Source organism: Orcinus orca, chromosome 3 (genome assembly GCF_937001465.1).
Source record: "Orcinus orca chromosome 3, mOrcOrc1.1, whole genome shotgun sequence".
Classification (NCBI taxonomy): domain Eukaryota; kingdom Metazoa; phylum Chordata; class Mammalia; order Artiodactyla; family Delphinidae; genus Orcinus; species Orcinus orca.
In genome coordinates this window covers 159,356,068-159,373,317 of record NC_064561.1, presented here as the reverse complement: position 1 = coordinate 159,373,317, position 17,250 = coordinate 159,356,068, and the positions used below count along the sequence as shown (strand labels likewise).

General features: G+C 38.0%; 1 protein-coding gene across 7 annotated transcripts in view; it reads right to left on the bottom strand.

Annotated features, from left to right (window-relative positions):
• Nucleotides 1-17,250, bottom strand: part of DROSHA (drosha ribonuclease III) — a 128,814-nt gene that overhangs the window by 61,987 nt on the left and 49,577 nt on the right. For 3 of the 7 annotated variants that reach the window (XM_012531666.3, XM_033421323.2, XM_012531669.3), the window contains 5 exons: nt 11,162-11,331; nt 8,548-8,601; nt 6,754-6,878; nt 5,047-5,146; nt 3,282-3,389 (listed from right to left, as the gene is read on the bottom strand). In XM_012531666.3, coding sequence (XP_012387120.1) covers nt 3,282-3,389; nt 5,047-5,146; nt 6,754-6,878; nt 8,548-8,601; nt 11,162-11,331 — 557 coding nt within the window. The remainder of the gene's footprint in view (nt 1-3,281; nt 3,390-5,046; nt 5,147-6,753; nt 6,879-8,547; nt 8,602-11,161; nt 11,332-17,250) is intronic. The other 4 variants (XM_012531668.3, XM_012531670.3, XM_012531667.3 and 1 more) reach the window with 3 other exon arrangements.

Sequence of the window (17,250 nt, the reverse complement as noted above, 5' to 3'; positions counted from 1 at the left end):
AAACACCAGCCATGACGTGTAGTTCGTCAGGCACCATGCCTCCTCATAAAAATAAGGAGCTGTAGCGTCCTCCAGTTTTGCACGAGCCTCATACTGGTTATATGACTGTCCTGATGCAGATTCTTTGCTCCCTTTTTTGACAGCTCTGTGTGTCACATTTATTCATCCTTCATTCTTGTGATTCAGTTTATTGATTTCCATGGACAACTTCCTTAGCATAGCACAGGGCACAGGTACCTACTCCTCTAAGACACCAATTCAACTTTGGTGTGCAAAACCCCATTCTTTTTTTTTTTTTTTGCGGTACGCGGGCCTCTCACTGGTGTGGCCCCTCCCGTTGTGGAGCACAGGCAGGCTCAGCAGCCATGCCTCACGGGCCCAGCCGCTCCACGGCATGTGGGATCTTCCCAGACCGGGGCACGAACCCGTGTCCCCTGCATCGGCAAGTGGAGTCTCAACCACTGCGCCACCAAGGAAGCCCCAAAAACCCCATTCTTAAAGCACAGATACTGTAGCCACATGATACCCTTTTTCCTCTTCTGAGTCATAATGCTGAATTTCTCAGCCGCAGTTTGGTTTTGATTTCTGCTTTTTCTTCCATATTACCCGGAATTCACTCTAACAAGCAGTAACACTGAGAAAATCTTTCAATAGTTTCTCTCTAAACATGGTTCAAGTCTGCATTTAGTTCACGTGTAATTACAGGTTACTGGACCACCCGTAGGTTTCCATTCCTCCTAACACTGATTGGGGCATCAGGTAGAATTTTCTTATCTCCTAACAACCCTTGCTGTCTTCTCTGGTTGGGAAATTCCACTTCTAGAGTGAGATGCTGGTCCTTAGGTTGCTCTGCCTTAGATTCATCATAATAGTTTTATCGCCAGTGGCAGTTTGACAGCATCACAAGGCTTTCGCTAGCAACCCACTAGCAATTATTACTAACAAAAAGTAGGTTCTACACCAATGAACTACCAAATAGAGGAAAACTCTCCCCACCCAACAATTTTAGAGCTGCGCTCAGCCTCTTTCTCTTAAAATTAAGTATGAGTCCATTTTTTCACAGGCTTCAGGGTTATTCAGAGTATTCAGTGTATAATTTCATTTAACTGCTATTTCTCAATCAGATTCTTATTCTTCATTACGAAAAATACTAAATGCATTTATTTTGAATGTTTTAAACTACATTATTACATGCTACCTGCCATCTTATTTAAGGAACACACACAAAAAAGAAAACATTTATTCTGGGATAAGAAATTAAATATAGTTAAGAGCCAATGTTACTTGGAAAAAAATAGGAGAGGAGAATGGAAGCATGGCTTTGAAACAGATGCCAGTTTTCTGTGGAACAGCAGGACTCCTCCAGATGGAGGAACCATTATTAGATCAAGAAATATTTCGCGTACCGCAAAAAAAAAAAAAAAAGAAGTATTCACCTTTGCCAAAGTTTTAATCAGGTCCAGTTAGTCAAAAGAACTGATGGAGTGTGTTTGCCTAACAACCTCAAAACAGAATGTAAAATATAATATACACAGAGAGAGAGAAGATAACCTAGTCCTCAAGCTGCTTCCAATCCAGCTGAGGAGCTATTTGTGTCACAGCTGAAGGCCATAAAATGGCAGGGGAACATATCATTCAGCACCCCTATTTGTTTTACCAAAACAAAGGGTACAAAGAGCTCAATGCTTTCAAAAAAACTGTGTTCAGCGGAACAAAACTGCCTTAAGGACTGCTCCACAGGGTGGGAGAGAGATCTCGTACAATGGGATGGATACTCCCTTCATACCCACCACTCATCAATCAGTTGTTTTTTTATCTTTTTACAAACTAGGGCGCCACAGGGTTTTGTTTAAAACAAACAAACAAACAAAAACTTCAAAGTCAACCAAAAACACAAGTTTAAAAGGCACTGAACTAGAAGAACTCTCAGGTCCTTTCCAGTTCTTCATGCTGCTCAATGTTATGATCTCAAACAATCAACTTTGACTTATCACCACGATTACCAGATTTTGAGCAGACTGTTGAAGATTCCACTCATTGTTCTTACGATGTCTTAAGACATTATGTTGGCATTATGGTGTTGTGTTGGTTTTGGAGAAACACTAGCAAACAGAAAAACTGGGTGATACGGCTCCAAGTGGCGCTAAGAAAGGATCAACGGAAGTAAGAGAGTCGCTTCTGAAAATACTTACAGTACAAAAAAAAACTGGTCAATTGGCAAGATAACTGAGGACTTGGTGGATGTACTGGCTACCACTGTAGATGATTATTTTCAAACTATTTAGCAATACTGCATCAATAGCAGTTCATCCTAGCACAAAAACACTTAGCTTCACATGGTAAATGAATGACATAGCAATTCGTTCAGTGATACGATTAAATTCCACTGTTCAATACAATAATTAAATGCCAACATTGATTTTTTTAAAAGAAAACTCATTACGATGAAATGAATACCTAAGAGTATCTGAACTTATTACAATACATGCTACCATTACAACAGATATGTGGCAGCCTGGAAGTATTATTCCAAAAGTTCGAACATAGCAAACTGCATTACCTGACTCCCGCCTGGGTAATCATTTCCTTTACTGTAATTCCCATGGAGTGCAACCAATATCAATCGTTAACCAAAGAATCACGTGAAGAGTCAAAGAACATGCTCGGTTTGGGGGACCTCTAGTCTGGTAAAAATTCCACCCATAAGGAAAACAAAAATACTTATTAGTGAGCCAGTTATATATATAGCTGAAATGTTCCTCTATTAAGTTTACCCAAAGAAAAAATATTATCATTTGGCTCAAACATGAAATGTATACTGTTTCTGTTCATAAATGCCTTCCGTTCTCTGCAATATAAGTCTGAGTCATCAGTCTGGAGAGTTTGTACACACGACCTTCAGGAATCTGCCTGTAGAGCTGCTGGAGGATCTCTTTTAACAGGCACCTATGCACGAGCTCAAACAGGCAGACGCATTTGAAGAACAGACCTGCCTTCATTCAGTGTACAGAGACAGAATTGAGCATTACTAAGTCAGTGCGTCCCATGCCCCCACTGTGCACATGCACAAGCACACACACACACACAATGAAACAAGACAACATGAAAACTGACACAAAAACAAAACCCAAATGATAGAAAACAATTCATGGTTGGTGTTCCATTTAGCTACAGGTAATATGTTCTGCAGAAACTTCCCAGAATTAGGAAGACTTCAGTGCCAGACGCCTTTTAAAGGAAGAGATGTTTGGGTATAATTGTGTTCTTAGAAGTGTCATCACCTGACAGACATCAGAACGGATGCCAGTTTTCCAGAATCCTTGGCTACTCAGCTCCACTGTTACTTCTCGCCTCATGGTATTCTTCTGTCGTATTTTTTGGAGTGCTTCCTAGAAAAGACCCCATTATGATGAGTAACCTTTAAGTTCTAAAGCAATACTAAGCCAAACAACAAGCATTAGTAAATTAGCTGGATTCATTCACCCTTACATTCAGGTAGTCAAACCTCTTCTTGCCAAATTAGATTAAAAAAAAATAATAAAGGCCTTGGGGATAAGCCAGCTTTTCCTGGTAAATGGATAAGAAAAAAAGTAAACCAAATCAACTACTCTGGCAAGTTCAAACAAAAAATGCCCTTTTACTGAAAAAGAAACAAAATGTGGTGTTTGGAATTTGAAATCAGCATGTAAAAATTATATTTAAATCAAGCCTTATGCTAAGCATTTACATATAAGAAAGACAATCAGTAAATTAACCAGAAACCCATGTAATTGTCAAAGCTGCCTTCCAATTTGCATACACTTGCAGCAAGGGTACATTTTATTAAAAAAAGACAGTGATCCAAAACTTCTGCAAGACATAAACAGGAACTGACTCTTCCCTTTTATGCCGCCCTTCAAATAATTAATGATAAAAAATAATTTTATACTTGTACGCTTATTCAATAAAAATCTCATAGGAATTCATAATTACAACAGGTACCACCACCACCAGCTCCACCATTGATTAAGTTCCTACTACAGGCCAATACCACTGGAGGAAAGTTAAATGGAGTATTTCCAAGTCCATACAACCACCTTTTTCCCTGGGTGCACCAACAGAGGGACATTTCAGTCAGCCTCTCTTGGCCTTGGTTCCATCCTATTATAATGAAGCTGACTGACTCAAGTCACAGAAAGTGATGAGGTCAGAATTCAAACACTTTTGCCAGCTTCAAAACCTTGCTCTTGGGACTTCCCTGGTGGTCCAGTGGCTAAGACTCTGTGCTCCCAATGCAGGGGGCCTGGGTTCGATCCCTGGTTGGCGAACTAGATCCCGCATACATGCCTCAACTAAGAGTCTGCATGCCTCAGCTAAGAAGTCTGCATGCAACAACTAAGAGTCTGCATGCTGCAACTAAAGATCCTGCATGCCACAGTGAGGATCCCGTGTGCTGCAACCAAGACCTGGCACAGCCAAAATAAATAAATAAATATTTTTTAAAAACCCCCACCTTGCTCTTACACTATGGCAACAGAATAAAACCTTACTAAGACAAAATTTATGTTGATACTGAATCCATTTATTCTTAAAATTAAAACTAAAACACAAATGATCCTAGAGTACAGATAATACTACCCATTAGTAAAGAAATATGGAATTTGGGATATAAAACCTTAGAAAATCAGTTCACCTTACCAAACTAACAGACATATGGAAGCCAATCTTTTACAACTTTAAGACCACGAAATTTGAATAAGTGGTACTATGTGCAGCCTAATTAATGATAAAAGGCTGATCCAGCACGTTTTAAACTTTAACTCCTTAGAAGCTATATTTATTCTCAACTTTCTTTAAAAAACTGGCCTTTTTAGGGGGAGAAAATGGTCCCTTAGCTACTAAAAGATGAAAAAAATCAATCAGCATACTAATGTGAGGACAGGAATAAAGTGTGATTTTTTTAAAGTTTCTTTAAACCAATTGTTTTAAAGATTGTTGTAAAAACAATCTCAAGTAAACCTGAAATGCATCACCATTAGTCACAGGAGAACAGGGTCCAATACCGACCTCCCTCTGTGCCAGCTTCTGCTTGTCAGTTTGTTTGACTTTAGGGCTATTTGCTAGGAGGTGGCGAAGTTTTACATAACTCTTCCACAGTTTCTGGTACCTAAGGAAAAGGACAGACAGACACCTCAGACAAAAAGAAGGCAAATCTGAAGTGCAATAAAGCCAGGTGTTCTAACAGGCCTGCTCAATCATAAATGCATTCTTGTGAATATCCTTAATGGCAGCAGACCTTCATTCTAAGGAAGGATGTGATCTGGGGGCGCTGAGGGGCAGGATGACCAAGAGGCATCTGCAACCTACTTATTGACTGCTGCCTACATGGGTTGAAAATGAGGTGTCACTATACGGATGAATCTCTCTGGAAAAAATTCCTAGGGAGACACAGAAACATGTATGGTTTCTCATTGTTACCTCTTTGAAAGTAACACGTTTTATTTAAATATGTGTTTTCTGATGTTTGTTGAAAGACCTCTTACTTAATAAAGATACTGTCCGTGTCCAAAATGCCTTCACTGAAAGTGAAAGTTGGAGAGTATTAGAAAAGAGAACCCCTTTTGGGACAATACCCAAGCTACATAGCTACATACATCCATTTTTCCACTGGGAAGGGAAAAAAGACAAATGGTGTATATCAATTTGTATATGCCATGACAAAAATAAGCATATTTGTAGCCAAATATGTTATAACCTGGATCACAGTTAAAGCATCCTGGAAATGAAGAGAATAGGAAGTCTTTTATCAGTTTACACTCCTGCCATCTGAGAGTCCACGAGAGCCTAATCACATTCTACTAACACTTTTCTGAAAAGAAAGGACTTTCCTAAGATTTTCTGTCATACTGAAACTGCTCCTTCCTTGGCCTTAGCTGGGTGTCTCCTTTTTGATAACATTTTTTTAGAGAATGGAGGAAAGAAAGAAGTACTTACACAGTGCCTGGTTCACTGCTTCATACTTTTATCCAAAGGGGGGAAAAAAAGAACAAAACCCTTTAGCCTCTTCTAATGTATCAGCCAGAATTGGATTTATGAATTGAAAATCTCCCATGCCCTTTTCTCCCATTATGAATCCTTTAAAAAAATTAAATCAGGAGACGGTTTGTTTGTTTAACAAGGTAGAGAATCCAAACACTCCTGAAGAATATAATGGTACTATTTCCATTCCCACACATCTTCATCTTCTCCCAGCAAAACACTAACATGCCAGTTGGAAAGTAACATCAATTCTAAGAGTCAGAAGTCATGGCTTCTCCTTCCAATACAACCCTTGACTTTGCATGGGATGTTGGGCTCTTACTAAGATGTACCCAAAAAACAGAGCTCTGCGTAAATGTGGCAGTGCTAAGAACCAACATGGCGCTACTTTCCTCTAGAAGGCACTGAAAAAAATAAAAAAGAATCATAACAGTAAGTACTATAATGATGGATAAAGGAAAAGTTCCTTAAAGGTTAAAAACATACAGGACTCATATGACCAAGACTGCCAAGGATAATCTATTGAACAGTAATTTCCTGAAGTCAAACATGTAGAGAAAATAATTCTTCAGGAGCTACCAAAACCTGCTTCATTTGGTAACCTAAATTTGGAAACATGGCTCATTTCAGGTCTTAATTTTTAAAAAGAAAAAATCCACTAAAGGGGATTCCTCGGTAATTCAGCTGTTAGTAGAAGGTGAAATTGGCTAAGACAAACACTGAAAAATATCTTACTGTGGGTCTCCAGCATAACTCAACTGTGCAGGGCGTATCCCAAAGTGGACAATAATAGGAAAAGTAATCACATCGGGGTTGAACTGTTCACGATCCAGTTGATCGATGCGGACAGAGCTTGGTTTCTAGAGAGAAAAATCAAAGCCATTTATTCCCTTAAGAATTCTTTAAGTATTGTCTTTAATCTAAGTAGGGAAGAAAGTAATCGGATTTTCCCCTAGGAAAGCCTCATCCCCAAAGGGAAAATGTCATTTAAAAACCCTTTAATCATAGCAGCTAAACTATATAAAAACTATAATGTCATCCCTATAAATGAGTTTGTGCCATTTGGCATAATGAACAATGATTTTGTCCTTGTTTGCCATCCACATAGAAACCTTTAAAAATTAAACTTTTGAAAGGACACTTAGGCAGATGTAACTTTTCCTTAACCTCTCCAAAGACACAGAGGAAGTATTCCACATGACCAGAAAGAGATATGCTGACTTATTCTGCTTTAATTTCACATTTCAAATGAATAGCTTATTTCTACGCAGAAGGCACAGACAGATGCCTCTATATAATTTTCCCCCATTAGTTCTCTGTGTACCTTGTGTATTCCTTTAACTCTATACCTTTAAATTAAAAGGTATGGTGGTACAAAGACCAAATAGTTAAGCTTCTCTTATTATGTCCATGGAGGCCATTCTTAAATTTTAATAGAGAGTTTCATAAGTCTTTTTTTTTTCCCCAAGTCTAATAAAAAAAGAAGTGAACAGCTGGTTCCTTCTTAAGTTACTTAAGTATGAGGATCCATTTGTAAAATATCTTTCATCTTGAAAGCTTAAGTTTGTGAAAAGATGGTAAAATCACAGAGAGTGTGCTTTAGCAACCTTCTTGCTTACACTCAATGCTCAGGGCAGTCCCTAATTAGAAACTAAATTCTTACTAAGAGATTGTGGCGTCTTTGGCTCAGTTGCTTTAGAGCCAAGGCTATGGAGTTGATCCCCATGGAGGCCAATAAGCTTCATTCTGTTGAACAGCTATGCCCAACAACTATGACTTGTTTGTCCAGGACACAGGGGTTTCAATGTTAAAACTGGAAAAGCCCCCAGCAACTGGGACAAGCTGGTTACCCTACCCACAACCGTAGTCCTAGTCAGCCATCTGACAGATACAAGTTGGTGACAAAGTAAAAAGGTTTGTGTAAATTCATCTAGATTAGTGAAAAAACAACTTAGACTTCAGTTTTTAAAGAATATTTCAATGTCATTTAACAGTCAAAATTTTACTAGCATCTTGAAAAGTTGACCTCTGCTCTCAAAATTAATAATTGGAGAAGATTTTGGTCACAGAAAACCTAAGATAAAATTATTTAAATGCCCATCAACAGTAGCAACATGTTATTTGGGTCTAAGAATTGTTTCCAGTATTTTATGCATCAAAGCAGCAGAATTCATTTTTAAAAGAGGGACTGCCCCACAGAAAAACGCTAGTGAAGTATTCATGTTTTCATTATTTTAAATACCATGCTATGGTATCAACAGAGGAAATAGTGATTTAAAACATCTATAGTATCTCTAATTTATAGGGGGAGGGGATGAAATAAGTTCTAGACTTTGGCCACACACTACAGTATCTATCACACCATTTTTGTAGAAGAATAAAAAACATTCTCGCCAATGACCAAAGTATTCCCCAGCAGAGGCAAAGTACCTAGGGAGGGAGATTAATTCTTCTAAGTTCTGCAGCAATAAAGTACTTAATGTGACCATAATGGTTTGGAAATTTTAATAAATTCCCCAATATCCTTACCACTGGGCAATCTTCCAAAGCAAGTACTGCAGAGGATGAAATGTGGTGCCAGGTCTATTCTCAAAAGGATATAACGAAAGGATGTTTTATTATACTGAGTTTTCATAATATTTTTCTCCTTTACACTAAGACTAAATACTAAAAGAAGAAAAAAAAAATTAACTTCAACATGTCCCTAAGCTTGGCACCCAAACATAGCTTTCTTAATTTATTTCCAATTACTTTCCAACATAAACCTTTCACCCTGACTAACCTGTGGTCTCCTTATTATCTTTAAAACTGGCCATATACCATCTCAAGTATGTACATTCAATTGTGCCAATAATTTATACAATTTCTTGATTCCTTAAATACCACAGTAGAATGTTTATGAAGAATTCCTTGGCAGCCTGGCCCAGTGACTCACCAAAAACTACAAGCTTTCCTGACCGGCTTTTTCAGATTGGTCCATTGATTCAATAATTCATCACAAACTCCTTTCATATGGATATGCTGTGAGTTTGCAGCTGGACAAGCAACATATATAATGTATATACTTCACTAGCACCTGGCTCACGTAGTAGTCCCTCAACAACTGAGTTGAATGACGATGATGGTAATGGAGTAAATATCCTCTATGCCATTGTCTCAAAAACAAGCAAGGAGTGAACCAGAAGCAACTGGGGATTATTTTTTTAAACTTCAGGTCTTTGAACCCCATTACGTGGAGCATATGGGGTGGGGTGCATCAGGGCATTCTTATATTTTCAAAAGCTCTCCAACTGATCCTAGGATCTTAGGGAATTTTAACCAGGCTGTGGAAGAAAGCCCCAGGATGAAAGTGTTTCCACAGTAAATCATGGGATTCTTCAAGCAGACCTACCAAGGTGAAAAGGCATGTCTCCCACCACCATCACACCCACCCATCCTCTGACCCAACCATAAAACTGACAGAAGAAATGTAAATTTGTGCAACTGTTTAAAGAAAAATTAAGTTCAGAGTCACACTTGCATAGTACTATGACTTGTATACTTCTTTTAAAGTTACTTTAATAATTATTTGTGTGGCTAAACAATATAACAGTAAAAATTGTATAAATTTTTTAGTTTTAAACAAGTTTAATGTTTAAATACGTTTTTATTAAACTTTCACTTTCTAGATTTGTTTAAAATAATCAGTATTAGTTGGAATATTTGATTTGAAAATAGCAACATTTTGCTTGTGCAGATGTTACTGTCATGCTACAACAAATTGATCCAGAGTTTTTATTTTTAGGAATCAAGGCTATTAAGCAATTTGGCAGCCTTTTAAAAACAACAGCTTTGTTTAAATAGACTACTCTGTTTCTTTACATAGAAGTATTTTAATTCTCCACTTTTGGAAAATTGTATCCTGATAAGATGCCAATATATAACTATTTTATGAAATAACATTTTAGACAAAACAATTTTTTAATAAATATATAGAACAGCATATTCTTTATAAGAGAAAACTACTTATCTATTAATTCTCTGCTTTGATTTTTATATTTTTACCTCAAAATAAACATTAGAAGCAAATTTTAAAGCCAAAAATTTACAAAACAAAATGGGAAATATTTGTAACAATTATGGCAAAGAATCAATAAAAAAGGACAAATACCACAAAAGAAAGTTAGACAAAGGATACCGATAAGCCATTATCAGAATTTAAAGGTCAATAAACATTTAAAATATCAATTTTTGCTAGAAACCAAAATAAACAGAAAACTGAACTAAATAGTATCAATTTTTTTCCTACCAAATTGACAAAGTTTTTTGTTAAACTAGTATAACCGTATGAAGGAATGGGCAATCTCATATACTCCTTGTCAGAGTGCAAATTCTACAACCCTCTGGAAGGCAATTTATAACATGTACCAAAAGCCTTCAAAATGTGCCTACCTTAAGGAATTAAATGGACACATTCAAAGATAAATACATACATATGTATACATGTTTACACACATATATACAAATTCAACACAGCATTATTTGTTATAGCAAAAATCTGGAAGCAACCTAGGTGCCCAATAACAGGGGGTTAATTAAATAACTTAGGGGCTTTTTTTTTTATTACACGCCTAAAGAGATTTAAGACTAAGGAAAAGAAACGACTTTGTGGTGGTTGTTCCTAGAGGAGGATAAGAAGGAAAAGGTCTGAATGTTAATATTTAATAGTATGATGCCAATTTTGTTTCAAAACAATATGAAATATGTCTATTCTAAATAAACTAGAAAAGTGAATAGTATCATCTCTGGAGAATGGAATTATGGGTAATTTTTATCTTCATTGGGCCGTTTTTCTATTTTCCTAATTTTCTATAGTGAAGACATATTACTTTTATACTCAGCAAAAAATTAGATCTGAACATATCTAAACACTTCAAAATTCTCCATAATAATCAGAATAAATTTACTAAGCAGATGAAATTACTACTAAATATGCCTACATTATATTTTTCTTATTTACTAAATATTTAAAGGAAAAAATTACTCAAAGAACAAGAAGCAATGAGTACGTAAATCTTTAAAAATGTTCTGTTATCGTTTTTGCAAAACACTCAAACCTGAAACGAAGGTGATTCAGTCTCTGACTGTCAACACCAGCACATACCGTCCCAGGGTTGGTGACAATCATGCCTTTGCATTCTTCCGCATATTTCTGCCACTCAAGTTCTTCCCACTGAAGCATATTGGCAATCTCCTCTTCGGGAACCAGGGCTTTGCTACACCGTAATAAGTAAAGGAGGATCTGGTGCATGGACAGTACTTCCTTTCCTCCGTCTTAGGGGACGGTGGAGAGAGAGGGAAAAATAAGGCTACTCAATTAACAGCCAGTCATCCACCCAATAAGGAAAAACGAGACAATGAGAAGAGAGCATTTTTAAAAAGGTAGTACAGAATTTACATCATTAAACCTTTGTTTAACCAAGTGCTAAATAACAGGAAAGCCATTTGTTTCACTGATGAACGGTGCTCATAAACTACCTTATTTACTAAAATGGCAACAATGGCATTATAAATGATAAAAGGCCCATATGTAAGGTAGGAATACAAAAAAGGTGCCTACCTAAATAAATTTAAAACCACCTAATGTAAAGAACCACAGTTTATAATATACAGAACCGTGTTATGTTTTAAGTATTTTATCACTCTTTACAGGGTAACAGATGAAAGCTCTTTGACAGTGATGTTACTGATTTAAGGAAATTCTAAGCTTTTATGAGATATTTATGGATGTTTTCAGTAAGCTATCGTTGCATTATGGTCTAATTTTTTGGTGCTAATGTGCTGCACCTGCCATGAGGAATAGAGCTAAAGAGCTTGCACTAATATCATGAAATCATTGTGGAGTTAGTACATGGAAAAAATACCAAGTACTCTGAGACTTACAGAAGCATATATTACCAAGTACAGAGGATAAAAACAACAAAGAACATAATGAAAGCACCTTGGAAAAAATCAATTAATCTGATACTTGATGAATCAAAAACATTGATCTAATGTGAGCATTAATTTCAGATTCACAGGCTTCTGCCTTCTCTTTGGGCTTAGGTTCTTGACCAGCATGTACAACCACCTTTTCTCTGCCTAGTCACACCCAAAGGAAGGACAAGAGCCCTGAAGGTGTAGAGAACAATAACTACCCTTCCCAGGTCATGAGACATGCTAGGAACAGTGGTATAGGACCAAACACTTCATGGAGAAACAAGGGGACCAAGATGGTGGAGATGGGTAGGAATAAACGAGGGGGTCCTATTTGTGCTAGATAGAAGAGTTCATGGCAGCCAAGGAATCTGGGATACTAGTAAATGGAAGAAGATAAAAGATTTTAATTCAAGTTGCTATGGGCTAAGAACTGAAGCCTACACAAAATTTCTTTTTGATCTGTGTCTTTCTATCTCAGATGCTGCTCTGGAATTAGATGGCATTGCTGCTACAGGGCCACTATATATGTAGGAATGCATTCATTCATTAATCTAAATATGCATTCATTCATTCAATAATTACCAAGCACCTATCATGTAGCAGGCCTAGGAAACACAGCTGTGTTAAATAGTCAAAACCCCTTATGGGCTTTCCTGGTGACGCAGTGGTTGAGAATCTGCCTGCTAATGCAGGGGACACGGATTCGAGCCCTGGTCTGGGAGGATCCCACATACTGCGGAGCAACTAGGCCCGTGAGCCACAACTACTGAGCCTGTGCATCTGGAGCCTGTGCTCCGCAACAAGAGAGGCCGCGATAGTGAGAGGCCCGCGCACCGCGATGAAGAGTGGCCCCCGCTTGCCACAACTAGAGAAAGCCCTCGCACAGAAACGAAGACCCAACACAGCAAAAATAAATTAATTAATTAATAAACTCCTACCCCCAACATCTTCTGAAGAAAAAAAAAAAAAACCCTTATATTCCAGTGGAGGGAAAGATACAATAAAAAACAACTACATAATAATAGATCAGAGATGACTGCTATGAATAAGGGTCAAACTGGGCAACTACACATAAAAGGGTGGTCAGGAAAGGTGTCTTTGAAGAGGTGTCATGTGAGCAAAGACCTGAAAGAAGCAGAGGAGCCCCATGAGGCTATCTGGGAGCGGGGTGTCTTGGGTAGAAAACATAGCAAAAGCCCTAAGGTGGAGTGGGATTGATGTGTTCCAGGAACTGCCAAGAGGCCAGCGTGGATGGAGTGAGGAGGAGGAGAGCGTGAGGGAGGCAGCAGGGAAGTCAGATCTTGCCAAGCTTTACAGAGCACAGGAAGCGCTCTGGACTTGACTCTCAGATGGGAGCATGTTTTTCACCATCATGTGCCAGGCACTATGAGTGGTCCCATGTAGCAATTATGGAAAACAAACAAACAAAAACACAAGCTGTAGGCCTTCAAGAAGCAAGTTGACTAATGATGACTAATCACAACTGTTCCTAGAGGAATCTTTGCAGATAACATTCTGAAAACAGAGCTCTCTTAAAGACACAGAGTCTCTTAAAAAAAAATAACTGTCTAAGAAGTAACTAAAGTACAAAATACAATCAACCCACAGGAGGACATGTTCTACCTACCCTTCATATTATTGTTCACAGCAGTAAAAATTTTTTATGCCTCATTACAAAACATCAGCCTTAAACCCAGGAGTCACCTTTGATTAACAAACTTCCATGGTTAAGGGCATATTTCTCAGTCTGTCTCAATAGAAATTTTAATCCGCCTGCATGTGACATGTCTTTCTCAATCAATGATGTTCCCCTCTTTGCTATGGAGCCCAGCATAGTCATAATGCCTACCTGTCCGTCTGAGCCCATGGTAATCTCTGCTTCTAGGGGGGCCTGAAGTGACCAGGTGGACAAGAGAACTCTTAAAGTCAGAGTAAGTTGACTTACACTTGCACGTGTCCACATACAGGGCAGCAGGGATAAAGAAAACCTAGAGAGCCCCGAGAGGAACTGCCACACTAACGAGATTCTAGGCACCAAGGAAAGAGTAAAATAGTCTTTAGATTGTAATCATTATATTCGTTAAGGTTACTAAAGAGCACTGTAAGCCTGTAAGGATACATTAGGAGTCTAGGATACTATAAGCAGCAGAGGGTTGTTTTGTTGCGAGGATTAGAAAAAAACATTCAGATTTTATTTGGGGAGGCTGGTGCCTGGTGGAAGGAGAAAAGATATGCAAGTCCAGGTATACACACTGGCACCAGAATCTCCCCACAAGCAGTTACAAGTGGCTGACTTCAGGGCACTTCAAATAAAAGTGAAAAGGAGTAGGGGCATTGAATTTAAAGTGAAAAGAATAAAAAACTCAAAGAGCTAGTGGGAGGGGGTAACACTTAAACCTACAAACCAAGGGCACTGCCCAATTTAGGAGAAGAATACCTGTGAAAGAAGGAAAGCCACTGAATGCTTATGAGAACGCGTCTACCTAGATTAGGTGCAAAGCTGCTGATGTGGGAGGAGAGTTTTATAGCAGCACGGAACTAGAAATAATTTTTTAAAAAACATACACACATCAGGTGCAAAATTGGTAATGCTGAAGGGGAAATTGTAAATCCATGTTGAAATCTGCTAAATATTTTAAATAGCAACTAAAATCTAAAAGGATAGATATTTACCAATGTGAAAAAGTAGAAACTCAGGACAGATAACCTGAGGTGAAATCCTTACGGAAATATAAGGAAAAGTAGACGTGACTACAAAGTCCTGCAGAGCCCACGGGGCAAGGGCTGCATCCCTCACACCCAGTCAGGCAAAAAAAGACACTCCAGAAATATTTGTGGAATGACTTTCTGAAGCAGATAAATAATGTGGCCACTTGCTCGCAGACTGCCATGAATTTACTAATGTTAATGAATTGGCTCTTTTGGTTTGTCTGCTTTGCTACATGTTTATGTTGGGGTTTATGGAACTATGTCACTGAGGGCTAGGAAGCAATCTTTATCTCGTTGGCTGAGATAAATAGGACATGATATAAATGAGAAATGAGAGTGGGTAAGCTAAGGTTAGCAGGAATTCTGCCAGCACTGGGACTGGAACCGTGACAATGGTTCATTATTCGGGAAAAACTGGAGTTTGTGTTTCGGGGAATGAATCTGGACAGTCATTAATGAACTGACAGACTTTATAAACTGTTTCTTAGAGACCCAATTCTCTCGGTTTATATTGCTTGATTATTTGTATGGTTATTGGGGGGAGGGGCAATTTGCTAGGGAATTTGTGTTAAGAATACAGCTGGGGTACTTCCCTGGTGGCACAATGGCTAAGAGTCCACCTGCCAATGCAGGGGACACGGGTTCAAGCCCTGGTCCGGGGAAGATCCGACATGCCGCGGAGCAACTAAGCCCATGCGCCACAACTACTGAGCGTGCGCTCTGGAGCCCGTGAGCCACAACTACTGAGCCTACGCTCTAGAGCCCGTGCTCCACAACAAGAGGAGCCACCGCAGTGAGAAGCCCGCACACCACAACGAAGACCCAATGCAGCCAAAAAAAATAAAATAAAATTTAAAAGAATACAGCTGGTTAAACGAGTATTTCTCAAGGCTGTAACACTCAATTTTAAGAAATATAAAAATACCTTCCTCTTTTCTTACACTGAGAATAACTATATAGCTTCATTACCATGTCTCCTGTATATTCCTACTAAGACACCTTTGTATAATCTTAAGTTTTGAAAATTTGTATTAACAACACAGTATTTTCTAAACTTTCCAAATACAAAGTTATATTAAGATGCTATATCAATTGATGTTTTTTCCAAACTACACTTCCCTCCTGGGAATTTTGATATACTCTCCCACCCTCTGGCTCTCTGTCAGCCATACCTAAAGAATTACTTCTCCAAAAATCAATCTGCTAGATAACTGATTTGCAAAATTGATTCAGGATTCTCAAAGCTTTACTACAGCAATGATATAAACAATGAAAAGGCTTTCCCGTAAGTGCAGCCTTCCTAACTTGAATTATGCCCTGCCCCAGCCCTAACTACAGTCAGGATAAAACCTTCAAGTGGCTCTAGGAGAGCTCATATCAACTATTTGGCTACTAGAGGTAGAGGCAGGGATAGGAAAGAAACAAAAATTTGAGAAAACTCTTAAAATATCAATAAACTGGTTGTTCCGTGATTTGACTTCTGGTAAACTGGCCTGCACTGAATAATCCTTGGTTTAAACTATAAGCTTAACTTTGGATAAATCTGTATAAAGCAACTGAGACAGCTGTCTTCAAAGCAGGTCAACTGAGGAACTAGAGAAAAACTGGAATGACTGATAAACTTTCAGTTACATAGTATAATAAACTGATACAAACAAAAAGCAAATGAGAAGGAGAGGACCATGTAATACTATATAAAAGCTGCTCATTCTACAGGAGTTCAAGCAAGATGCAAATAATAATAATCAGATGACTTTTTACCTATCAAGTGACTAGTAATATCCACTGCTGGCAGATGTATAGAAAAAGGGTACTGTTAAAAATGTTGGTTAGAACTACCAACTATGTCCTTTCTAGAGAAAACTTGGCCAACCCTTTCCAAATTTAAAATGTGCGTACTGTCTTAACAAATAATTTCACTTCTAGAACCCTACCTTGTAGAAACACTCACACAAATGCAAAAGGATAGATACACAAGACTATTCCTGAAGTATTTATATGTAATGGAGGAAAGATAGAGACCTCCAAAATACTCATGACTAGAGAAACTGCCAAAAAAGTTAACGTCCATTCATACTATGGAATGCCATGCAGGTGTTAAAGACTGAGGCAATGTATTTATATAGAGGATGTCCAAAACAGTTGAGTAAAAGGTCAAGCTGTGTAACATATTTAGTGTTATCCCACTTAAAGAAAAAAGCATAATTCTCTCTGTACAGGTTAAAACAAATACAAATCAAACCATTTATAGCACCTATTCATTTTCACATGTCTAGAAGGGGGTGTTCACTTTTTTACTTCATACACTTTTGTATTGTTTGTGCGCACGCACACACACACACATACACACACACAGAGTCGACATAATTAAGGGCGAGGTAACACTTCAATTCTGTGAAGAAAGAATGGTCTTTTCAAAAAATGGTGCTGGGTCAACTGGATGTCATACTGAAAATAATGAGTATTGACCCATATCTCATACCATTTGTAAAAACAAATTTGAGACAGATTATAGACCTAAATTTGTAGAAAATATAGAAGAGTATCTTGATGACCTTGGGGTAG